This window comes from Myodes glareolus, chromosome 2, assembly GCF_982192425.1.
Source record: "Myodes glareolus chromosome 2, mMyoGla1.1, whole genome shotgun sequence".
NCBI classification, from domain to species: domain Eukaryota; kingdom Metazoa; phylum Chordata; class Mammalia; order Rodentia; family Cricetidae; genus Myodes; species Myodes glareolus.
Genome location: NC_142027.1, coordinates 55956242 through 55982279, shown reverse-complemented (window position 1 = coordinate 55982279; position 26038 = coordinate 55956242). Strand labels below are relative to the sequence as shown.

The 26038-nt window shown below is 36.2% G+C and overlaps 1 protein-coding gene across 3 annotated transcripts in view; it reads left to right on the top strand.

Moving 5' to 3' along the window:
* Positions 1 to 26038, top strand: part of Dzip3 (DAZ interacting zinc finger protein 3) — an 82084-nt gene that overhangs the window by 23005 nt on the left and 33041 nt on the right. For all 3 annotated transcript variants that reach the window (XM_048454325.3, XM_048454321.3, XM_085685552.2), the window contains exons 8-12: positions 4518 to 4632; positions 7540 to 7659; positions 10297 to 10398; positions 12046 to 12138; positions 13175 to 13227. In XM_048454325.3, coding sequence (XP_048310282.1) covers positions 4518 to 4632; positions 7540 to 7659; positions 10297 to 10398; positions 12046 to 12138; positions 13175 to 13227 — 483 coding nt within the window. The remainder of the gene's footprint in view (positions 1 to 4517; positions 4633 to 7539; positions 7660 to 10296; positions 10399 to 12045; positions 12139 to 13174; positions 13228 to 26038) is intronic.

Sequence of the window (26038 nt, the reverse complement as noted above, 5' to 3'; positions counted from 1 at the left end):
GGATTCAAATACATTTTTTTTCTACCACTTACCCTAAGAAATTTAGCTTTGCTGAGCCTGATTTTTCTGATATCTAAAATGTAACAAAGATTAATATCTATATCATAAAAATTCTATGTGGTGAATAACAGTGCCTAGTTCATGATAATTGATAATTGTAGTTACTGACATTCTCACCACTGAGTTTTTTAAGTATAAGTGACCTGATACAGAATTGGAAGGGAGTTGGACATGGTTTCGCATATGTCTAATCCCTGCAATAAGAAGACAGAAGCAGTAGGATAATCAGTTCAAGGTCAGCCTAGGCCATAGTGTGATACTCTCTCCTAAGAACTTAAAGCAAACAAATGAAAACAAGCAAGTACTTGATCCAAGTACTGAGTGTTGAGAATGCTAGGTATTACATATTTTAGGAAGGTGAACTTATAGAGAAACCGATGCAAATTCTTTGTTCACTTCCTCTATGGATATTCGTAGCTTTTGTAGGATCAATCATTAATTTGATTTATCTTAAGCATCTATTATAGTCCAAGGATTGTGCTTGGTCCTATGCCACGGACTGGCTCAGGGGAGCCACTCAGTCCGTGGAAGAAGCAGGGCGAAGGCTCGGGAGAATTCAGGAATCAGCAAGGAAATGACTTTACTTAGCGCAAGGTTTATATTCTTTTACAATCAAAGAACTTGGCAAAAGCATACATCATCAAATCATAAAATAGAAAAGAACAGGATAAAACAGTTTACAAAGAGAATCTTTGAAGATGCTTTGGCATGGGTACAAGGACTTTTGCACGCTCATATTTTGTTAAATAAGCTTTTTTTCTTGTTTTTAGAGAGGCCACTGTTCTTGAGTTAGGCCATCTTTATCAGCCTGTACCAGGTGGCTGGCTGGGCTGAACTAAGTGACCTTGTGCTCAGAATATCCTGGTTGGGAAAAGGGAAGGCCATTATCTTCCTGGGAAAATATTCTGCTAGGAAATTTCAAAGACATAATTTCAAACTTCTCTGAAACTCGTCTCACACCATTGACCTTAACTCTCCTCCCTTCTTGATTCTCAGGCTCAGATGTTATTATCAGCCTAGGTCTTTTCTGCCCACAAGAAGGGCTTCATAGGCCTCCTGTTTGCAACTGCATGTTTTCCCCAGGCAAATGCCTAGTGGGGACTGCTGCAACTGTTTTCCTGCAGAAGGCTTCTAAGGTTTCTCCTAGTAAAAGTAACTCCTTTTACTCCATATCATCAAGGAATTATCCTAACAATGATCCCCAATTCCCAGAACTGGCTACTTCCTTAAATGCTTCAATGAATGGTGGGGCAGAGCTCAAAATGTCCTCAGCAGTCTTGTTTGTATCCACAACTTTCTGGAATAGTCTGATCTGTTGGTAAGATGCAAGAATCACAAAGAACAGAAAGACAAGGAAAAGACAGACACATCGGTTCCAAGGGTAGTGAGGTCGAGTCAGTGCAGATGGCGACTCAGGTGGCATCATGACCACAGCTGATTGCCAAGGCCACAACTCCATGGAGCACTAGCCCCAATCCACGGCAACAGTCCGCCCAGTCAGCATTTCTGCTACACCGGCGTGACAGCCGTGGATGTGGCAATCCTAGGGATACGGTACTTTATAAAACGTGACATAGAATTAAAAGTATTGTGAAACATGTAGGTTAATCAAGTAAATATTCAAAATACCCAGTAATGAATAATGAAACATGTTTAAGAGCTGTGGATGAAAACAGAGTGAGTAATTCAAGTACTTATTGGTGTTCCAAAATGGTCTAGAAAATCAGCAAAAGTTTAAAGATTTAATTGTTGACTGATATATAAGGAATGACTAGGAAAGGGAATGCTGCTGGCAAGAATCATTGTAGACCTAAAACTACCATGTAGATGGTAGTTTATTCTATTTTGGATTTAGTTTCTATCCTCTGGCATGGCTCTTGTGCTAGGAAATCAGAGTCTTCCCACTTCCTAGTCACTGAGTCTGGCTAGAATGACATTATCAATGTCCCAGTGTTAGTATGATGCTTTGCAGAATGTAAAGATCCAAATGAAAAGATGATTCACTGATAGTCAGATACTTAACATAAATCAATACAAAGATGTGTATCTTTCCTGAGAAAGGCAAACTACTTTTTCTTCTCTCTTGATTGGTCTTCTATATCATTGACACAAAAAACTCTTTAAATGGCAGAATCATCACTTTCTAAGTTATTTTTCTGTATTTCAACTGTTCCTCCAACAAGTGCATTTTGTCTTTGAAAATGGTAGGTTATAGAAACTTTGGTTGTAGTATTGACTCAGGTGATTAAACAAACAAACTTATCAAAAATTATAATATTCAATACAAGTAATGTTGGAATAAAATAAAAGTAAACAAGACATGTTGGTTGAGTAGCAGAAATAGATCTTGAAAGCTAACAAGTAGAAGGAACATGACTATGCTTTCGTCTTCCCTGGACTATAGAGGAGCTTATCAGTTAATGATGCCCTTTATATTTCTTAGTGCATTAGTCAGTGTTTCTTCCAGGAACATTGCTTGTGATTGCTATATCCAGCGCAACTCCAGGAACAGACCTGACAGGGGCATTGAGGAATTAAAAACAAAAACAAACATAGGCAAACACATGAACCAAAACTGCGATCAGGTGGTCTAGACTCCTGGCTGGAGAAACCACAAAGCCCTGGAACTTAGCATGTTCATTATATAGGTCTGAACAAAGAGGCAGAATTATTATATACAGCTGAACAAGGAAGCAGAGTTACTACATAATAATAATAGTTCAGATAATCATTAACATGAGGTTTTTTTATATAGCTGGATCAAGGAGACAGCTTTAGCTAATGTCAGTAGGAGTAGTCTCTATAGTGGAACATTTTTTTTTTTTAGACTGTAAGTGTCCAAAGGGAGAAAACTACGTTGCACATTTTCTACACACAATTGTCAGCACTCACATTTATCCTCCAAGGAAGGTTTTTCCATTCTTTTGAGCCTGTAGCTATAGGATCTTTGACAGGACCATGACCAAATTCACTCAGGGCTTTTTATACTCCCAAAAAATGATAAGTTCTGTGTTCTTACAGAGCAATCCTGTTAGAACCCTTTGAACCTCCTGATTCTATTAATACTATACCAAGAAATTTCCAGCCTTCGTACCTCATTTACTATTGACCATAATTGTATCAAGTTTCTGGAAGCATGTTAGGATTGCCTTCACGTGTCCCTGCAAGAATAGTGAATCATTTGATGGGCAGTGGTGGTGGACACCTTTACTCCCAGCACTCAGGAGGCAGAGGCAGGTGTCCTCTGTGAGTTTGAGGACAGCCTCGTTTACAAGAGCTAATTCCAGGACAACTAGGGCTGTTACACAGAGAAACCTTGTCTTATCCCCCTCCCCCGAAAAGAATAGCGAATCATGACTTGTATGTGAGTTTTCCTATATCCGTATCCACTTCCTCATTAAGGCTTGTGTTTTCCCTTGGTTTCACATTCTTAGGATCTACTTCCATATTTCTTTCATATCAGCCTTGTTGGACAATTTCTAGATGAATATATATGTGTTTTATTCTTCCTGGACTTAGTCATTGATTTCCTTCTTGGGCCATTATGTCTGATCCTAGCTGTCATGGTCCAAGGGCAGTGAGTGGAGAGAGAGAAAAATCTGAAGAAGGTAGTCTTTTTCTCTTGGGATGTGCATTTCTGATGATATTTTTTTAATGATCTCTAAATAATGGGGGGGGCAGTTGTACTCTAGCAAGGAAGAAGAAATCCTTCCTAGTCAAATTGGTAGACAAGAATTTATACACTTGCAATTTTTGAGCACATTCACTTACAAATCCTCATTTCAGATATCTATATCTATTTATTCATTATCAAACCCCTGATTTTAGAATAGTAGTCCCGTTGAGGCTCGGCCTGAAGTCTTATTGCAGGTGCTTTACCTTTAATTATAAAATTCAGGCCTGAGGTTTGACATAATATACTGTTAGAATTCTTTAAATTTATCATAGCATAGCATTCTTCTAGCTTTTACAGAGTGTCCTGATTTGATAATAGCCTGTCAAGGCTGTGCATTTGTTTACTTTTATAGTTTGCCCTACCTTCTAATTAAATTTGGCCCTTAATTTCAGCACAGCTTGAGTATAGGAAATGAGAATCAATTTAAATGCTGCCTTAGAGGCCTTCTGGCTTTCAAAGTGCATGCTAAACTTATAGTTGGCTGATCTATACCTGTCATTCTCTTTCTTCAAGGCTTCCAAGACAGTTAACAAAAGCCAACCAACTCTACAACCCCTTTAATTACCATGGCCCCCATACTGTTCAAGCTTGAGCTACTACATAACCTAGTGCCTCCCCTCCTACCTGTATTTCATCCCAGTCTACCACAGGTGAGAGTCCTAGTATTTGTATTTCTACAGCATGCCAGAGGTTATCACCACCTTCCTTGGGTTTCTGGTTCCCTCATTGATAAACACCTGAGTCTAGTTCAAACTGACGTTTACTTTAAACTGCCTTGCAGGTATAATGGAGGACTACTAGAATTTCACAAAAGCTTGCGAGAAATAGGAGATACAGATGATGATTGGTTTGACGTAGATCCTACAGATGATGAAGATTTCCCTACAACTTTCAGTGTAAGAAATTATTAAAAATAGTTTACAACTTGTGACAACTCAGAGTCATCTTTAACAAGTAATCTTAAAATCAAGTGTCTAATATTCTATAATACCTTATTTTATTGGCAATATTTTTTTGTGTGTAAGAAAGAACCTTAATTAATTCTATTACCTGGTGCAGAATGTGAGCACATTTAGATAAAAAGAGGAATCACTGTCACCATTTTCAAGATATGAAGACGAGTAGCTTAACTAGCCTAATATTTGTCTTCTAAAAACACACGTTTAATAATTAAGTTTTTTATATAATTGCATTTGCTATTTTATTTTTGGTTTAATTTGCAAATTACTAAATCATTTGATTAGAAAAATAACTCCTTTATCTATAAAGAATAATTAATTTTATTCCTTTTATTCAAATGGATAAATTATTCTTCTCTCCCTTTTAACTGCTTCTCTATATGCATGTGAATGTGCACATTAATAATTTCCTGCATGTTTATTAAAATTGGTATAATACACCAAGTTTTATTCTTTGTCTACTGGTATGTATTATTGAATACATAGTCCAACCTAAAACTATTCAGATTTTCATTCTTACATAAAATGATCTTTGTATATTCTGATAGCATTTTATTAGAGTAACATTTATATAGTAGACTCATGAAGCCATTGCTATTGCATTATAAAGGTGTTGATGGTTGTTTCTTTACTTAGTCTTAGTACAGAAGACGAGTGTATATTAATTATAAAGAGTGAGAGCTTCTATCTCCCCAGACCTTCTGAATAATGCTTACGTTTCAGACACTTTTAATGCAAAGCCATTGAATTGCTTTGTTTAAAGTGGAAATAGCTCCATGTTTCTCTTGGTAGATATTTCAAGAGCAAATCTTTCACTAAACTTTTACTTTAAATCTTTTTGAATAATTACATTTTATTTTACCTTTAAGGCTAATAGCATCCCTGAAAATCAAGAGGCATATTTCGTAGAAGTTCAAAATCAGGTTTCAGTTGTCAGAACTGAAAGGATAAATTTTGTAAACTTCCTCTCACAATGATGTATTTTAATATGCATTTCTGAGTAATCAGTAGACTCTACTGATTGTTTTGTGCCACTGTCAAGATGAAAAGGACTTTTAATGGACTTAACTAAATAATTTTGTAAATTTTTAAAGTTTTCATATTTGTTCCTATCTAAACAGTCTCTATTTTTTTTTGATGTTTTACTGTTTTCCTCCTTTCAACTATTTTCCTTTCTATTCAAACTTTAAGTTTCACTTTATTTCATACAAAGAAGTTTATAGAGGCAATTTTATTGAAAAATATTAAAGACTAAAAGACTTAAAAATCCAGTTTTTGCTTCATTGTCTGCATCTCTAATTTATGATCTTTAGATAGCCTTTTTCCCCCTCCTTACTTGAAAGCTTTCCTAGTATTTAAATTTTTTTAGGTATTGTCCTGTATAACAGTTGTGTGACTAGAGAACTCTCTTATATAGATATCATCTCCTTTAAGTATACACATGCTCTCCCATCTCACATGCACACACTTCTCCCATCTTACTGAATTTTGTTAAATTGGCCTTACCCCAGGGATGATTTTTATCTTTCTCTTTTCTGTGCAAAATTCTATGTCTCAGAAATGAAGTTTTATACTTTAGGCCTTTTTTCTTGTTTTGGCTGGTGTGTCTTCAAACTTAAGTGCTTGATAGGGAGATGAATGTTTTGGAATCTTTTAATTCTCAAAATAATCCATTTTTCTGAACTTTATATATCCCTTGCCTAGAAATAGAATTGTAGGTTCAAATAATTTTTTCATCATTAAAAATTTTTCCTGGTTCCTGGAGAGATTGTTCAGTGGTTAAGAGCACTGACACTTCTTCCAGAAGACCCAGATTTAATCCCAAGACCCAACAGCAGTTCATAACCATCTGTAACTCTAGTCTCAGGGGATCGAGTGCCCCATCTCTGCCCTCCATGGGGAATCTACACAAATGGTATACAAACATAATACCAGACAAACAGCTTAACACATTACATTTTTTCCCCATTATTTTCTATCCTTTAACCTTATTTTAAAAGAATCTGATGTTAGTCTGATTTTTAGCTTTTTACATGTAACCTATTTACTTTTTCCGTTTTCTTTCTAAGAGTTGTTAAGAATAAATTCTCAATTTTTTATTCTTGATGCTTATTAGTCATAATCTTTGCCTTATGAATAGACTAATTCACTAATATTACTACTTTTATGAGTGTTTTTTTCGTTATTGGTTTTGTTGTTGTTATTTTTGGTATATATTCTGTCAGATTTTTGTAAAATTTATATATGTTGTTACAGTTCATTAAATAACCTGTTAAGGGTTACTTTTCATATTGTATATATTCATAGTATATTGTTACTACTTGATATAACATATTCTCTCTAAAAGATATTAGGGCCCTTGTCTAACTCAGATAATATAATGTAATTTGCTGAAAGTTAACTAGTTTAAAATGAGAAAATTTATTTCATGCTATGACTTGGCATTGGAGAAATATTTCTTTATCATTCTTCTGCCCGCTGTGTCATTAATTGTCATACTGAACCATTGTAGTGGTTCCAACTGTCATTGTGTTTTGACTGGCTCTAATTCTGAAATAAATATGTATACGGTTCTTGATAAGAACATACCATGGCCTAGAATATGGAAGACATAGACTTGTCTACTTTCTATCTGTAAGATATCCATTTTTTCCTATTTAGGGCTTTTCTATTTATTTACTTTGGACTGGGTAAATAAGTTGTGTTACTATTATACATACATGCATACATACATATAGAGTAATTTAAAATGGGATCTTTGGATATGTTACTTAAGGTAAATCTTGGATGTTTCTGGCTTAATTTATTATGGATAATTCACAAGAGTGTGTTTTTAAACTCTAGGATGTTCTCAATAATTTTATCCAAACTACTGAAAGTAATATAATGAAACAGACCATTTGCAGTTATCTTGATTGTGAGCGCTCTTGTGAAGCTGACATTTTAAAGAACACCAACTATAAGGTAACATGATTAATTATCAGTTAACCATTTTAAATGTCGTAGAATATAAAACAGTTAACATTATTGTAGCAATATACATGAAAATACACGTAAGGTATAGGATGTGGCTTTGTGTCAGAGCTCTACTGAGGTAAGTGCAGGTTCCTGGATTTTGTCCCAGCTCTGTGGAAAAAAAATTAAAGAAGAGTGTTTACTTTAATTATAATGTGATACAATTAAGAAGTAGTTTGTCTCTGAGAACATTTATTCACAGTCAATATATTAATTATATTCTATGAATCAGTAGAAGAATAGGTTGGTTTTGCTGAAGTTTTTGTAATATTCACCTGCCTCTGAAGTTATGGCTGTTTGCCCTTCATTCATACAGTAAAATAATCTGTTCTCTATATTTTGACCAGTTGTGGATTTCTGAAATAATCTCTGTTGCAAAAGGAAGCTTCTTTGATGAGTGGTAAGAGCTACACTTATCTGTGGGAATAAGGATAAATATTTAGACTATAGTTAGATATTATATTGGTTATATGTTGGTTATACAGTTAGAAATGAGCAATGATCAGTTCTCCTTTGGGGCATGTTACCTCTCCAGCCAAGGATATTTGGCTAGTTTCTAGTACTAAGCACGAGTTCCCTCCCACTGAGTAGGCCTTAAATCCAATAGACAGCTTTTGGTTAGCCCCAAGATAATATTGCCAGCATTGTATCATTGTGGATATCTTGATGGAGTAGTCATTGTTGCAGTTTATAGCTGAGTAGCCCTAGAGTTTACTCTTCTTTTTCAACAGATTTTATAGTACATTCTGGTAACTGTGAACAGCGGAATTTAGGGAAGAGGCTTCCAAGTCAATTCTAGCTCCGTTGCTCCAAGTTCTGTGTCTGAAATTAGAGGTGTCTGCAGAAGTAGGGCTTTATCTTAAAGCTCCGGAAGTCAACTAAAGAAAATGTCAATTTTTTTCGTTGGTTTTGGGAACTCCTCTATTCTTTTGACTAACATCTGGGAGAGAGTTTTCTTTCTTCTGCCTGTCTCTTTGGTTTTTGTTAGATAGGTGTGGCTTTTGTGGAGAGCAATATCACCCAAAGTTACACAGCAGCATTTACACACACACACACACACACACACACACACACACACACACACACACACGACTATGGAGTGCCCAGCCCCAACTGATATGTCTGTCACATACCCCCAATACTTAAGACTCAGGTAAAATTATTAAAAAAAAGGTGGAAAGATTATAAGAGCCAGAAGCCCAGAAGTTACATAGTATTCCCTACATTTGACAGGGAAAGTACACCCTTGAAATATTAACATGTGGTTGCCTAAAAATGACAGAAATTGACCTGCCAGTGCAAACAGGGAAAATTCCACATGGTCTTTTCCCAAGATGAAGAGCTATTGCTGGTCAATGTCTGCTGAGAAAGAGAAGATCAGTTTCTTCCAAGGAGGAGCTGCAGCATAGATTATTCAGTCAGTCTTGGGTACATGTACAGACTAACAACACTAAATTGAGCCAATAGTTTATTTATATAGATGTGCATATATATGCACACTATATGCATTCAAACATGTGTGTATATGTACAATAATAAGAAAAAAGATGAATTTGAGAGGGAGAAGGGGGCCAAAAGTGATGTTAAATGCAGTGCTTATGTATGAAGTTCTCAAAAAAAGATAAATTTTCTTCCACTTTATAATGAAAAATAGTAGAAATTGAGAAAAGTGGCATATATACTTAGAAGTGATCAATTCTCAGGGCTCATGCTACTAAATAAGTGATCACCCTCTCTGTGTGAATCCTTGGGTGAAGAAAGAGTAAAACTAGGAATGTGAACCACTTTGATCTTGTAATCTCTCAATTAGAGTGTGGCTGTGAAATCACAGGACAGGGTGAGAACTGTCACTCTCGTACAGGTCAGATTCTGTTTCTGAAATAAAGTGGCTAGCATTTCAGCTGTGGGCTTTTCTCACAAGTAGTACAGGCAGAGAGATGTAGTATTCAAATCTTTGGGGCTGTGGTAAGTCAGTCTATGGTTTAGAGTAGCTTCAGGATTCCAACCAAATGAATGTCATGTAGTAACAAAAGTTCTGGTTATAGTTGAGACTGTTGTAATTTTAAATCGGAAAATTCCTATTTAAAGGAAATAGTTCCTGGAGAGAGTACAGCAGTTTATTCTTGGAAAGTACAGTAGACTGGAATTCTTTCACCAGGTCTCTTGGGAGGTTAACAGGGGAATTCAAAGAATAATGGCACAGAAGTGAGTTGAGCTGGAGGAAAAGAGGAATGTAAAGTGGGGATGCATAGATAGCGTGTTCCACAAAAAAAAAAAAAAAAAAAGCATTTGAGGGTGTTTGTTATTTTCTTGTACCATAGACCATAGAATATGGAAAATTTTACATTGCCTAGTTCAAATTATTGCCTTTCTGTCCTTTTTTGCTGTCCTCATTTTTCTGACTTTATTAATTCTACAGTACCAGAAGTTCATCTGGTATATACAAGCTTTGCTAATAAATTCTGAATGTTATATAAAACAGTATTATAATAAAGTATAATACTTAAATTATAGAATTTTAAAATGACTTCAGATGTTATTTCTATGTTAACGTGAATTATATTTCTGTATCTATATTTTTCCAAGGGATTTTTTCAGCTAATGTGCAGTAAAAGTTGCTGTGTTTACTTCCATAAAATTTGTTGGAAAAAGTTCAAGAACTTAAAGTACCCAGGAGAAAGTGATGAGGTATGGCACTGTCTCCCACAGCACAGCATGTCAGTCCCTTCCCCGTGTTCTGTTTGTGCTCACACTTACTTTTTCCTCCTTTCCACCCTCAGTTCTGTCTGGTCTTTGTCTCCTTGACACTCATACTTTATGGGTAAATTCAGTTTGAAAGTTGGAATAGGAGAAGAAGAGTTAGTGTTCAGATATGGAGTTATTTCTATTTAGTCATGTCAATCACGATAGAGTTAGTGTTAAAGTGAAATCCAGAGCTTTTTTTTGTATTTATTATTCGTTCTGTTGCCATGGTTGTTTTGTGACTTTAAGTTTTACAAATTTTACATTGTAAACAAGAAAAATGCCCTTAAGCAATAGTGGTACAGTAGAAAAGAACATTGGACTTGGAGGTGGCAGATTTGGGATCAAATCTAGCTTGAACCACTTTCCAGTTTTATTATATTAGACTGGTAACTGCACCATTATGACAAATATTTCAGTGTACATATTTCATAGGATTTGTGGGGGGGTGAGCAGATAAAGGAAATAACCTGACATGTCATGCTATAAAAATAAAACTTAAGGCATTAAAGTGATACATAGATACTTTTAAGTTTATGTAGTTGATGGGACAATTGATTTTTCTCCATATTAGACAGAAAAGTACAGAAAATAGAAATTAACCAGAGGAAATGGCAAGATTAGAGCCAGTACTGTTTTTATTTTACTCCCTTTTCTCTAGAATCCTTAAGTAGCTTATGGAAATTTAATACATTTTGTGCTGAGTACATGTTACTTAAAGTTTCTTTTCAGGATTATCATGTATTCTTTAGGCTGTATTATAGCTCCTTAAGAGAGAAAGTAAAAAAAAAGAGGGAAGGAAGGGAGAGGAGTAGAGAAAAATGAATACCTCAATAAAAACATTTTTTTTAAATAGAATTTTTTAAAAATTAAAAAAAAGAGTTTGAAGTATAAAAAATTAAAGTAAAATGTTACATACACATTGATAATAAAATATATTGAACAGCTCACTATTTTTTGTAGGAACTTTGATTTTATTTAAATAAAGATTGATAACTCATTTCACTTGCTCTGTTTATATAGTGACTACTTAAACATTTGAAATCTCTTATTAGCTGTCATTTCTACTGAGTAGTACATACTTGGTCACACAGTAAAGTCAAGATCAAAGTAGTAATAAACTATGAATTCTTATGCAGAAATAGTACATATATTTTTGTACAAATCTTATTAATAGGTTTTGTCATGCATGAATTACTAAATAATAACTATCCACATATGCACTTACTTTCAGCTGACACACCCTGGAGGCACACTTACCCATTCTTTTATGGTCATTATTTCATGCCAGTGACTATTCACTAACAAAGGTCTAATTAATATGTGGACCTAATGCTTCCTGGGAAAAACATTAAGTCTATACATTCTAACAGTGTTGTGTTGTAGGGAGGTATAAGTGCGTGTTTGGGGTGGGGCAGGGGTTTGGGGTGAAAGCTGGTTTTGAACCTGTAACTGAACAGCTCATTCTTAATTTATTCATATTGTTCAGTTTATCAGGGAACATTATCTGCTTCTAACCTTCATTGCTTAAGTGCCTTAGATTTGTACAATGCTGATTTTATAATTTTATGTTTTTTCCATGAATGATTTTAGAGTTTTAGTGGAAAAAAGTGTTTGAAAGATGGATGTGCAGGTGACATGGTAAGGATGCTACAATGTGATGTACCTGGAATTGTCAAAATTTTGGTGAGTGACTTTTCCTGATTTTTCTTGCCTGCCTTCTTTGTAGTACTATTTTTGGCATATTCTTAACAATAATAACAGGATTCTAGCTACATTCTAGTTTTGGTGACTAAGCTCTCTGCCCTTTTTATTCCTGTTTTATCTGGTATATTAAGTGGTCTTTAAGTATAAGAAAATCTAAAAAGTAAAAATAGATAAATATAGCATCAATGAACTGGTAGTGAGGAATATATTGTAGACCAAGAATGATAAAGTATGATAATTTAACTACTTCTTTCCAATTTAAATTCAAAATAAATTTAGACTTTCTAACTCTTTCTCTCTTTTGGTGGAACTTCAAGTTGAATAAAGGGGCTCAACATGCTGAAAGTGTACCCTACTGCTGAGCTCTATCTCCAGGCCCTGAACCATTTAGTTTGTAAATAACTACCTAATGTCTTTTTAATGTACATCTGTTAACTGTTAAATAAAACATAGTACACACAGTTTTTAATTCATAGGATATCTTAAATTTTTAGTTTAAGGTAAGCAGAATAAAATTAGAACTATAAGTGAAACTTATTTTTATTATTTATCTTGCTATTTATGGTTCTTTTATATCTTAAGTTTCTTTTATATTTCAGTGTCGGCATTCAAATCACGTGATAATGTTAAATTGACTGCTTTTTTTAAATTTTTTTTAAAATATTTATTTATTTATTACGTATACAATATTCTGTCTGTGTGTCAAGAAGGCATCAGATATCAGTTCAGATGGTTGTGAGCCACCATGTGGTTGCTGGGAATTGAACTCAGGACCTTTGGAAGCGCAGACAATGCTCTTAACCACTGAGCCATCTCTCCAGCCCTAAATTGACTGCTTTTAAGAGCAATTGTAATTTGTCATCTGAGTCGTGTTTTATGTTGTTTAACTTGTGTCATTTGTTTTATAGTCAATGTGCTTTTATTCTAAGTATCTTTTTGTCAATGTGGAAGTTAAGAACTTAAAGAATTTTGAAAATTGAACTATTTTAGGGCTTTTTTTCTCCATCACTTGCAGTTTGAAGTGGTGAGAAAGGATGAATATATAACCATCGAAAATTTAGGAGCAAGGTAAGCTTGAAATAAAATATTGTTACTGTTTTTCTGAGCATTTCTGTGTTTTATTTGCTCTTTCTGTTTTCTATCAGTTTTAGGGCATCTACTTAATAGTATTTGGTATGAAAAAAATCACAGAGTTCTCATTTGTTCCTCCTTCTTTACCTACTGTTGTAGGTATTTGCATTTTAAAACAAGGAAGGAAAAAATTTCATGGTTACCACTAAGTGTAAAACCAACCATTTTCTGAAAACAAAACATATTTCTTAAAATAACATTAAGTTTTTTGTTATAACTCTTTATTTTTCAAAATTATGTAGACCTCAAAGCTTGTCTTAAATTTAAAATCTTCCTATTTTGTAGGTGAACAAAACACATTGCTCAATAATGTTGATGTATATGTTAAGGAACATATTTACAGGGGCATAGAATATTGTTGTGGAAGTTAGAAGTTACAGTTATTAAAACATTATTCTAGCCCTTCTCTTTTCTTTTTTAAATATATTAGTTGGGCAGTGAGTTGCATGTATATATTCATATGGCAGTGTGCTTGTGCATCCATAGGCCAGACGTCAACACTGAATGCCTTCCTCGGTGTCTCTTGATCTTTTTTTCTGAGACAGAATGCTGGCCAGTATACTCCAGAGATTCCGGTCTCCCCTCTCCTTTTGCTACTCTCTGCAGCTCCTCTTCCTCCATCTAATTTCATTTACATCCCGTATGTGAGGTATAAGATGGTAATTGTCTTTTTCAAGAGGCTGTGTTTCCTTGTTTTTTTAATACAATATTCTTTGGTTTTATCCATTTTTTTGTGAATGATGTGATTTAGTTCTTCTTGTGGCTGAATCATACTCTGTTTTTATTACCCATTCATTGTCAAGTGGCAACCTAGGCTAACTCTATGACTTGACTTCTCTGAAAAATGCCATTATATCCATAACTTTAGAAATATTCTGTGGTATGCTGACTGACTTTCTTTCTATCTTTCCTTCTTTTTTGATTTTATTGAGCTATACATTTTTCTCTGTTCCCCTCCCCCCCCTTAAATCCTCTCCCATAGTCCCCATGCTCCCAATTTACTCAGGAGATCTTGTCTTTTACTACTTCCCATGTAGATTAGATCCATGTATGTCTCTCTTAGGGTCCTCATTGTTGTCTAGGTTCTCTGGGATTGTGATTTGTAGGCTGGTTTTCTTTGCTTTATGTTTAAAAACCACTGATGAGTGGTTAAGAGATAATTGTCTTTCTGTGTCTTGGTTACCTCACTCAAAATGATGTTTTCTAGCTCTATCCATTTGCCTGCAAAATTCAAGATGTTATTTTTTTCTGCTATGTAGTACTCCGTTGTATAAACGTACCACATTTTCCTTATCCAGTCTTCAACTGATGGTTGTTTCCAGGTCTGGCTATGACAAACAATGCTGCTATGAACATAGTTGAGCACATGTCCTTGTGGGTATATACAACCTTGGGTATATACAACCTTGTCTTGTTTCTGATTTCAGTGGGATCGCTATGAGTTTCTCTCCATTTAGTTTGATGTTGGCTGTTGGCTTGATGTATATTGCCTTTATTATGTTTAGGTATGTTCCGTGTATCCCTGCTTTCTCCAAGACCTTTATCATGAAGGGATGTTGTATTTTGTCGAAAGTTTTTTCGGCTTCTAATGAGATGATCATGTGGTTTTTATTTTTCAGTTTGTTTATAAGGTGGATTTCTTTGACAGATTTTCGTATATTGAACCATTCCTGCATCTCTGGAATGAAGCCAACTTGATCATGGTGGATGATGGTTCTGATTGTGTTCCTGGATCCGATTTGCCAGTATTTTATTTAGTATTTTTGCATCAATGGTTATGAGTGAGAATGGTCTGTAATTCTTTTTCTTAGTAATGTCTTTATATGGTTTGACTCTCAGGGTAATTGTAACCTCATAAAAAGAGTTTGGCAATGTTTCTTCTGTTTCTGTTATGTGGAACAATTTGAGGAGTATTGGTATTAGTTCTTCTTTGAATATCTTGTAGAATTCTGAGCTGAAACCATCTGGTCCTGTGCTTTCTTTTTTTTTTTTTTGGTTGATGATTCTTTTTTTTTTTTTTAGCAGTTGTAGATCTCTTTAATTTGCTTCTCTGGTTTTGATTTAATTTTGGTAAGTGATATTTATTCAGAAAGTTGTCCATTTTCTATAAGTTTTCCAATTTTGTGGAATATGAGTTTTTGAAATATGACCTGATGATTATCTAGATTTCCTCCATGTTTGTTGTTATGTCTCCCTTTTTTGATTTTGTTAATTTGAATATTCTCTCTCTGCCTTTTGGTTAGTTTGGATAAAGGTTTGTCAATTTTGTTGATATTCTCGAAGAATCAACACTTTGTCTCATTAATTCTATATATTGTTTTCTTTGTTTCTATTTATTTTGATTTGAGCTCTCAATTTGATTATTTCTTGCCTCTTAGGTGAGTTTGCTTCTTTTTGTTTTAAGGTTTTCAAATGTTCTGTTAATTCACTAGTGTGGGATTTTTCCAGCTTCTTTATGTAGGCATTTAGTGCTATGAATTTTCCACCTCCTTCCCTCCTCTTACTTCCCTCCCCTCCTCCCACTCCCCGTCCCCCTCCCTCTCCAGTCCGTCCAAGGAGCAGTCAGGGTTCCCTACCCTATTGGAAGTCCAACGTCCTCCCTGTTTCCCCCAGGTCCAGGAAGGTGAGCATCCAAACAGACTAGGCTCCCACAAAGCCCTTTCATTGTGTCCCATAAATTTGGGTATACTGTGTGGTCAATTTCATTGAATTTTAGGAAGTCTTTAAATTCTCCCTTTATTTCTTCCTTTACCCATTGATGATCCATTGTTTAATTTCCATGTGTTTGTGGGCTTTCTGGAATTAGTGCTGCTGTTGATTCTAATTTTAAGCCATGGTGATCCGATAAAATACATGGGGTTATTCCAATTTTTTCATATTTGTTGAGGTTTGTTTTGTTGCCAAATATGTGGTCAATTTTTTAGAAGATTCCATGAGGTGATGAGAAGAAGATATATTATTTTATGTTTGGATGGAATATTCTATAGATGTCTATTAAGTCCATTTGAGTCATAACATCTGTTTCCTTTTTTCTTTGTTAATTTTTTTATCTGACTGAGCTGTCCAGTGGTGAGAGTGGAGTGTTGATGTCTCCCACTATTAGTGTGTGGGATTTAATGTATGATTTAAGCTTTAGAAGTATTTCTTTGACATATGAGGGTGTCCTTGTATTTGGGGCATAGATGTTCAGCATTGAGATTTCCTCTTGATGGATTTTTCCTGTGACTGATAGGAAATGTCCTTCTTTGTCTCTTGATTGATTTTAGTTTGAAGTCTATTTTGTTAGATGTTTGGGTAGCTACACCAGCTTGTTTCTTAGGTCCATATGATTGGAAATTTTTTTCCCAACCCTTTACTCTGAGGCAATGTCTGTCTTTGAGTTTGACGTGTGTTTCTTGTATGCAGCAGAAGGATGGATTCTGTTTTCGTATCCAATCTGTTAGCCTGTGTCTTTTTATCCATTTATATTAAAGGATATTAATTACCAGTGATTGCTATCTCTTGTTAATTTAGTTTTTGTTGGTGGTGATGTTAATTTGTGTGCTTTTCCTTTTTTTGTGATTTGCTTCTGTGAGATCATCAATTCTATTTTTGTTGATATAGCCAATTTCATTGGGTTGGAGTTTTCCTTCTAGTACTTTGTGTAGGGCTGGGTTTGTAGCTAGGTATTGGTGAAATCTAGGATTGTGATGGAATATCTTGTTTTGTCCTTCTATGGTGATTGAAAGTTTTGCTGGGTATAATAGTCTGGGCTGGCATCCGTGGTCTCTTAATATCTGCATTGACCAGAACCTTCTGGCTTTTATTGTTTTCCATTGAGAAGTCAGGTGTAATTCTGATAGGTCTGCCTTTATATATTACTTGACCTTTTTCCTTTGCAGCTCATATTATTTTTTCTTTATTCTGTATGTTTAATGCTTTGATTATTATGTAGTGAGGGGACTTTTTTTTTTTGATCCAGTCTATTTGGTTTTCTGTAAGCTTCTTACGTATACTTCATAGGCATATCTTTCTTTAGGTTGGAAAAGTTTTCTTCTATGATTTTGTTTAAAAAAAGTTGAACTTCTTTTCCTTTTTCTATACCCATTTTTCTTAAGTTTTTTCTTTTTTTAAAAAGATTTGTTTATTATGTATACAGTGTTTTGCTTGCATGTACATCTGCATGCCAGAGGAAGGCACCAAATCTCATTATAGATGGCTATGAGCCACCATGTGGGTACTTGGACTTGAACTCAGGACCTCTGGAAGAGCAGCCAATGCTCTTAACCACTGTGCTATCTCTCCAGCTCCCAGATTTTGCCTTTTTATGGTGTCCCATATTTCCTGGAGATTTTTTGTTAAGCTTTTGTTAGATTTAATGTTTTCTTTGACTGATAAGTCTATTTCCTCTATTGTATATTCAGTGCTTGGGATTCTCTTTTCCATCTCTTGTATTCTGTTGATTATGCTTGTACTTGTGGTTTCTGATCACTTTTCCATATTTTCCATTTCCAGAATTCCCTCAGTTTGTGTTTTCTTTATTGTCTCTACTTCAGTTTTCAAGTCTTGAATCATTTCTTTTACCTGTTTGATTTCTTGTTTTTTTTTTTTTTTTTTTTTTTGGTTTTCTTTAAGGGATTTGGTGATTTCTTCCAAGTTCTTGTTTCTCTTTTTCTCCAATTCCTTGAGAATATCTTTATTTCCTCTAACATTCTTCTAAAGTTATTTTTTAGGTCATTTTCTTCACTTCTTCTGTTTTTGGTTGTTCAAGTTCTGCTGTTGTGGTGTCACTAGATTTTACTGGTGTCCTGTTGCTCGTTGTTGTGTTGTGTGTGTTCTTACATTGCCTACCCGTCTTTTCCTCTAAATCCCCTAATTGGTGTAGTTGGGGCTTTCGGTGACCCTGGTGATGAGCCTTCCAGTGGATCCTAGGCTCGGATGGTTATTTCTCTGCCGCAAGCACCACACCCCCAGTCTGTGCTCTATAAGCCAGAATCCAGTTTGCAAGCTTTGGGCAAGGGGCTGGAGGTTGAGGAAACACACGCAGAGACAGACCAACATACGGACCTCCAATCACTGGTACAAACGCCCTTCTTTAATAGCACCATGGAGGCTTAAATACCCTGCAGTCAATGGCCAATAGGTGAAAATCCCATCTTCTGATTCTCTAGGCTAGACACAGCTTCTAGTAACTTCAATTAGAAGACTCTAGTAGGGAAGAACAGCTGAAGGCCAGGACTCAGTTAGTCCCAACACTCCTCGTGGTGCAGTCAGTGGCATGGTTCCAGTCACCCCATTGGTCATTCCATGTTCCTGAAGGTCACTCAGGACTCCCGGGGTTTGTTCTGCTTCAGTAGAGTTTTCTGTCTCAGCCTTGCTCTGGCCTAGGTGCCTGCTCATACCTGTTTCTGTAAATATCCCTGGCTTGGGTTTGATCCTGCAAAGGTCTCTGGGTCCAATTTACTCCTTTATAGGTCCCAGACTAGGGTGTGCACAGACCTGCAGAGGTCCTGTCTCAGGCCTACTCCCTCAGAGCTCCCAGACTCACACCCGAACTTGAAGAGGTCCTGGCTCAGGTCTACTCCCTCAAAGGTCCCAGACTAACTCCAAGACCCTCTGATTTCTGTGGCTCTGGCCCCTCCCTCAGCAGTTGCTCCCCTGTACTTGCTTTTGTGGAGTTTGCTGTCTCAGGCCTGCTGTGGTCTAGGTCACCAGCTCAGTCCCACTCCTTTGGTGCTCACTGCCTCAGGTTTGCTCTAGCCTAGGTCACTGGCCTAGTCCTGCTTCTGCAAATGTATCTCGTCTGGATCCGTTCCTGCTCCCCTGGAGTTCACCATCCAAGGCCACTCCAGCCCAGGTCCCTGGCTCAATCCTTCTCATGTGGAGTTTGCCATTCAATGCCTGCTTTGGCCTTGGTTGCAAGCTCAGTCCTTCCTACGCAAATGTCCCTGGTCTGGATCTCCTCCCGCTCTGTGGAGTTCACTGCCTCAGGCCTGCTCTGGCAGGTCGCTGGCTCAGTCCTGCTACTGTGGAGTTTACCATTGCAGGCCTGCTCCTGGTTGTTCCTCTTTCTACTCATGTTTGCTTTGTCTACTTTGGAGATCTTTATATGAAATTTAGGATTCTTTCCTTTAGTTCAGTAAAAATTAAGGAGTTTTTTTTTTAGATATTGCCTTATATCTTAGGATGCTTTCTATAATATGACTATTTTAAAATTTCTTCTTTCTATATGACCATTTTAAAATTTCTTCTTTCTATAATATGACCATTTTAAAATTTCTTCTTAACAGGTCTGTCCTTAACCATGCTTTTTTCTGAAGTCTCTTGTTTATTTAGCTTTCACTAGTACTTTTTTAAAAAAAGAATTCAAATATATGATTTTTGTGTTTGACAGTATTTCAGATGCTTCACATTCCTTTTAGGATCAATGCCAGTCTACTTAGCTTGTTTCTATACTCACCTTGTCCTGCTGAACTCACTATATCATCTCCTACCATTCTGTTTCGACTGTCTGAATGAGCTTCTTGTAGTTTCTTGAGTGGAGTGTGTCATCTTAAGTAATCTCCAGAATTTTACCTAGAGATAAAACACTTTTACTATTTCACACTTAGACCTGGCATTAAATATTGTACTTTTTTGGGTTTTGCCTAGTTATTGAGAGTGGGGTTTAATCCTAACTCCTTCTATGCTTCTCAAAACATGTACTAATGTTTATTATACTTGCTTGCATATTAGAAGATAAGCATTTGATAGTCAGTGAGGGTAAGAATTTTGTATTGCTTGCTGGTTTGCTCCCAGCCCACAAGATATTATCTGAAGCATAAGATTCTGAATTCTATTATTCTCCAATGTATAATTTACTTTTGTTTTGATAAGTGGTTAATGTGACTGATTTTAAACTGTATAATTTGTTTCTTGGGTGGTAGTTTCAGTAGAGATCATTGGCCTTTGGATGGACTGCTTTAAGTTTGCAAACACTAGGTGATTGGCAGGGCAGACAAGAGAATTTGGGGAATGTTTTTCTAACTTCTCCTAAGGTAACTCTGTCTATTCATTTCACTGATTTAATTTTATGGTTTCTTTAACCAAGAATTTTATGTTTATAATGATGTAATAATGCCACTTCATTTCCTGTTTGTATCTTTTCTCTCTTTTTCTTGACTATCCTAAATTAAAACTTTTTTTTTTTCAATTTTACTGATCTTTTCCAAGAATCATATTATTCCCCCACTGTTTTTTTCTTTATTGTTTACAAATTCTGGTTTGTTTGTTTTTTATTGCGACTAGGTTTCTCTATATTGTCCTGGCTTTGCTGGAACCCTGTAGACCAGGCAGGCCTAAGAGATCTGCCTCCTTCTGCCTTCTATGTGCTGGGATTAAAGGCATATGCAGTATTTTTAAAATCTTAATTTAATGTTTTCTCTTTATTAATTTCCATCTCCTGTTTGTATTGTGTTTATTAATTTGCTTCATATTTTCTTTTCAAATATTTGTTTATTTGGTGAGTGTGTGTGTGTGTGTACATACATCTGTTGTGGCATCTATGTGGAAAGCAGAGGAGAGCTTTTGGGAGTTAGTTCTCTTACCACCCGTGCAATCTAGGGATTGAATTTACAGACTTGCTCACAACCCACTGAGCTCGCTCTCTCTCTAGCTCTTGATTCCCATTTCTTAAAATTTATATTACTGATTTGAAGTCTTTGATTTTTGTAGAATGATTTCATCTTAAGTACTTCTGTAGATGAGTCCCTATATTTTTTATTCAAGTCAAAATGTTGTCTAAATGTATGTTATGTACATTTATACATAAGTATATGGTGTTCATGAGTGTGTATGCGTGTGTGTATGTGTGTGTTAACCATGGCTTAATTTGAAGTATGTTGCTTGATTACCATATATTTTGCAATAATTCAGTTATATTTCTGATGATGATTTTGATTTCATGTCAGTATAATCACCAAATGTATTTTTTTCTTTATAGTCTTTTTTAAAATTATAGTGCCATATAATATGTTAATAATATATTTTTAATGAAGGTTTTATGTGTATTTGAAAACAATAGGCATTCTATCTGTGTGTTTTGTGGTTTGAAAAATAATGGCTGCCATAGGTTCACAGAGAGTGTAACTATATAGTAAGTGTGGCTTAGCTAGGGTAGATGTGGCTTTGTTGACAGAAATGCATCAATGGCACTTAGAAATGTGTCATTTAGTTGTACTAAGTGAATATTGCGTTTTGATATGGCTACAAGCCTATGGGAGCTAGAGAATGGAATATGGTTGTTTGAATGAAAATGGCCCCCATAAACTCATAGGGTGTAGCATTATTGGAGGTGTGGACTTGTTGGAGTAGGTGTGGCTTTCTTGGAGGAAATATGTCTGCTGGTAGACTTTGAGTTTTCAGAAGCTCAAGCCAGACCCAGTGTCACTTTCTCTTCTTGCTTTCTGACTGTCCTTATTTAGAATTCTTGCTCCTTTTCCAACACTGTTTGCTTGTGTACTGCCGTTCCCACCGTGATGATAATGAACTAACCCTCTAAAACTGTATGCCAGCTACAAGTAAGTGCTTTCCTTTATAAGAGTTACTGTGGGGTTTGGCTCACAACCTGGGGCCACGTGGGTGTCTGAGGGCTGTGCCAATGCTAGGTCCATGCCAATCAAGGTGGTGACCTTCACTGCCACCTGGGGCCATGGGCTACTGTCAAGGACCATATCTGGGTCTGTGGTTTTACCGAAGCTGGGGTTTGTGATGAACTCTTTGGCCCATGTCGGCACTAGAGTTTATGCAGAGACCTGGGGTCTGGGCTGGAATCTGTGGCCTTGTTGGAATCTGGAGGCCATGCTGCGCCCGAGGCCATATAAACTTGGGTGACCAGTGCTGCAACCTGGAAAGATGGTGTCATCCGGGTTCACACTGCTTCTGAGGGCTATATCTGGGTCCATGGTCCATCTGTAGCTGGAGTCTATGTCGGTATCTGTGAACTGTGTCACCTCAGAGGCCATAGAAACTATGCTGTGATCATCTGGCCCCACCCTTTGCTGGTCCTGGGAAAGCTGGCCCTGACCTTCACAGGAGAGCTTTCCTCTGTGTTCAGTAGACCTGGCCTCACTCCTTACCATAGGCAAGGGAGAACTGACCCTGACAGTATAGGCATAGGGGAGCTGGTTCTGCCTGAACTGAGCAGCTCAACCACCCCCAAGGCCCACAGTCGAGCCTGGATTTGGCTCACCTAACATATACCCATCTAAGACCCACTGGAGAACTTGAAGGGACTGGTCCTGTGGAACGATATACATAAGTTAGACCAGTGACTCATTGCAATGAACATTGCAAGTAAAGCTGACTGGTCAAAAAGGTATACTCTGTGACACACCACTCCCAAAGCCAACAGGGCGAATGAAGAAGAATGGGAGAGGTGGGAAATACAGAGAAGTAAAGAGGGTTTTATTTGTTTTGTTTTGTTCTTGTTTTTGTTTACTTGCTTACTCCTCTTTTTTAATTTTCTTTTGGGGAGTGCTGCAGGGGTAAGGGGAAAATATGCAGGGACTGGGAGGTGAGCAAAATTAGGATGCATGATAAGAAGTTCCTCCAAAAAAATCAGTAAAGAAATTAATGTTAGTGCAACAAAACAGCAACAGAAAAGAGTTGTAGTGATCATAGTGTCTCGTAAAAGCAATAGAAACCCTAACTAAGACAGTTGTATTCTGTACATTAGACAGTTCACTGTTGTTGGAATTTTCTTTGGGCTGCCAACCAGCTACCAAATAAAGACTTAGAGACTTACTAATTATTAATGCTTGGCCTTAGCTTAGGCTTGTCCGCCTTGCTCTTTTAACTTAATTTAACCTATTTCCGTTCATCTGCATTTTGCCTTGTGGCTTTTTACCTTTCTTTCATTCTGTATGTCCTGCTTTCCTGCTTCTTCTGTGTCTGTCTGTCTGGCCCCTGGCATCTCCTTGGCATTTTTTTTTCCTCCATCCTAAATTCCTCCTTCTACTTACTCTTCCTGTCCAGAAGTCCTGTCTATACTTGCTCCCTCAGTAAGGGCCATTTAGCTTTTTATTAGACCAATCAAGTCCCTTAGGCAGGCAAGGGACTGCAACACATCTTCACATAAGTAAACAAATGCAACACATCTTTACACAATTAAACAAATATTCTGCAACATAATCAAATGCAACACATCTTTATATAGTTGAACAAATGCACTATATCTTTGCATAGCTAAACAAATACTGTGCTACTTTTGTCCTCCCTTTTTTAAATAAAAGAAGCAGTTTGAACTTTTGCATAATAAGACTATATACCTTAAGAAAAATTATCAAATTTGCATTTGGAAAATTCAGAGAAAATGTTCCATTATGTATTCTATTCTTGGTGAGTTCAAAGTTTTGTTCCTAATTTACTTCCCATTCTAACTTGTATTACCAACCCAAAATTATTTTTTCGACCTCAAAATATTTTCTTAGATAAATATTGTAAACTTTTATGTTTCTCAATCTTATGAACTGTATATCTTTTCTATAAGTTTCTTTTTTGAATTTGGTAACAAGGAAAACTATAACTATCTTGTCTTCAACTCCATCAGAGACCCGAGAAGTATTTAATACTACATGAGTAAACAGGAAGTGCAGAGCAAACAACTTGCAAAACTAGAAATGACAAAGCTATTTGTCTGCCTGGACAGTCACCTAAGGTTCCTTTGCAGTATAATGTCAGTAGTTGAGGCAGTGGCAGGTTCTTGGCTAAATGGCTAGCTTTGTCACAAAGAAAGCAAACTCCATATGGAGGTTCTTCTTTGCCCCTCATCCTTTTATGAAGTAGATTGGTGCTGTCAAGAACAGATGTGTCTCAGTGTCATGAAAAGCTTTACGTTATTAAACATCTTGAATATCATATTCTGTAGGTCTCTGAAGCATATGAAGATTAGTTATGTAAAATATATATGCTTAACCTTGAAAAATACACCTAGCATAACTATAAGTTTGGTTGTTATAGATGACTAACTGCTAACCTACATTTCTTAATTATCCTGAACAGTTTATTATAATAGTTTTCAAGGACTAGAACTTTATATTTTTAAATGAGCTGCTAAGGTACAATACTTTAAACAAGAGTAGAAACATACAGTGTAACAAAAATAACCTTAAATTTGTATTGATATACAAAAATCCATACCAATGTAAAATATTTGAGATGAATAGTTTTCTTTTTATCCTGTATTTTAATATCCCCACAAAATGATGATAAATATCCATTACCTACCAAAAGATTGAAAAATCACTCACCCCACCTCTTGGGAATGTGGATGTGTGTTCTCTAGACTTCTTCCTGTTGTCTGTGTGCCATGCATTTCCAGGGGATCCAGGAAAAATTGAGGTACTGGTCAAGTCCTAAGAAAACTAGTTATAACACTTGTCCAGTTTCTGTTATAGGAAAGTGCATGACTTGTCTGAAGTCCTGGCACAAATAATCTATGTGGCTGGAATTTCTCAACTAGCAGCCTTGAAATGTTCTGAACTCAGAACTCTAAACAAACTGCAACAGAGGCACTGTGAAAGGCTTGATCATATGGGTGTAGGCGGAGACTGCTCGTTCATTTCCTTACCACCCAGATCTGAATATTCACACAGACACTATATTAATTACAACACTGTTTGGCCAATGGCTCAAGCTTATTCATGGCTAACTCTATATTAAATTAACCCATTTTTGTTAACCTATATGTCACCACGAGGTTGTGTTCTACCAGTAATGTTTCAGCTGTGTCTTTCTTCTTCAGCAGCTACATGACATCTCCTTATGTCTGCCTGCTTTCTCTTCATATATATATTTGGATTTCCTGCCTGGATTTATTCTGCTAAGCCATTGGTCCAAACAGCTTTATTCATCAGCCAGTAAAAGCAACATATATGCAGAAGGACATCCCACATCACCCGGACCACCCATTTTCATTGGTGTCTGGTCCATTTTTTTTTTTTTGAAAACAATCTTTCAAAGGTTAACATACATATCTGCATTCACACAAATATGGACTGTTTGTCAGCCAAAGGTGATTTTTTTTTAATTTATCTTTGATCAGGTAAAAGATGTCTGTCCAAAACAAAAACAAAACAAAACAAAAACAAACCAGCCAGGCAGTGGTGGCACACACCTTTAATCCTAGCACTTGGGAAACAAAGGGAGGCAAATCTCTGTGGGTTCAAGATCAGCCTCACCCACAGAAGCTAGTACAGCTGTGGCTGTTACACAGAGAAATCCTGTCTCAAAAAACCAAAAGAAAAAAAAATATGTCTGTCAACTTTGTAAGTTTATTTGGAGTTTATAACCAAACCTCTTTCCATACCATGTGAAAGGATGGCATGTAATAATAAGTCATGGAGAGATCTCTGTGTAACCAGCAGGATTTATCATGTCTCATAATGCTGTTCCCATGCCAAGGGATCAGCATATATGTCACTTGTCTTATAATTTTCCTTGGTTTATTTCTTTATGTCTGTAGCCAAGATTTCCAGGGACTATCCCCCAATCAAATCTAATCTCTATTAATTTTTAAAGAATCCACAGCCTTTCATTTCCTGTGGAAACAAAAGCATAACCTCCCCAGCACAAGACATTTTATGAATTCTGTTTTAAAGTTAAGATAGTCCTAAAGTATGTTCCTTTTACAATCCTGTGTCTCTCAACAGCTGTTGTTCACTCATTAAAATTAAAACAATTCAAAGTCAGCAAAACACCATACAGGATCCAGAGTCTGTATTTCCCATCT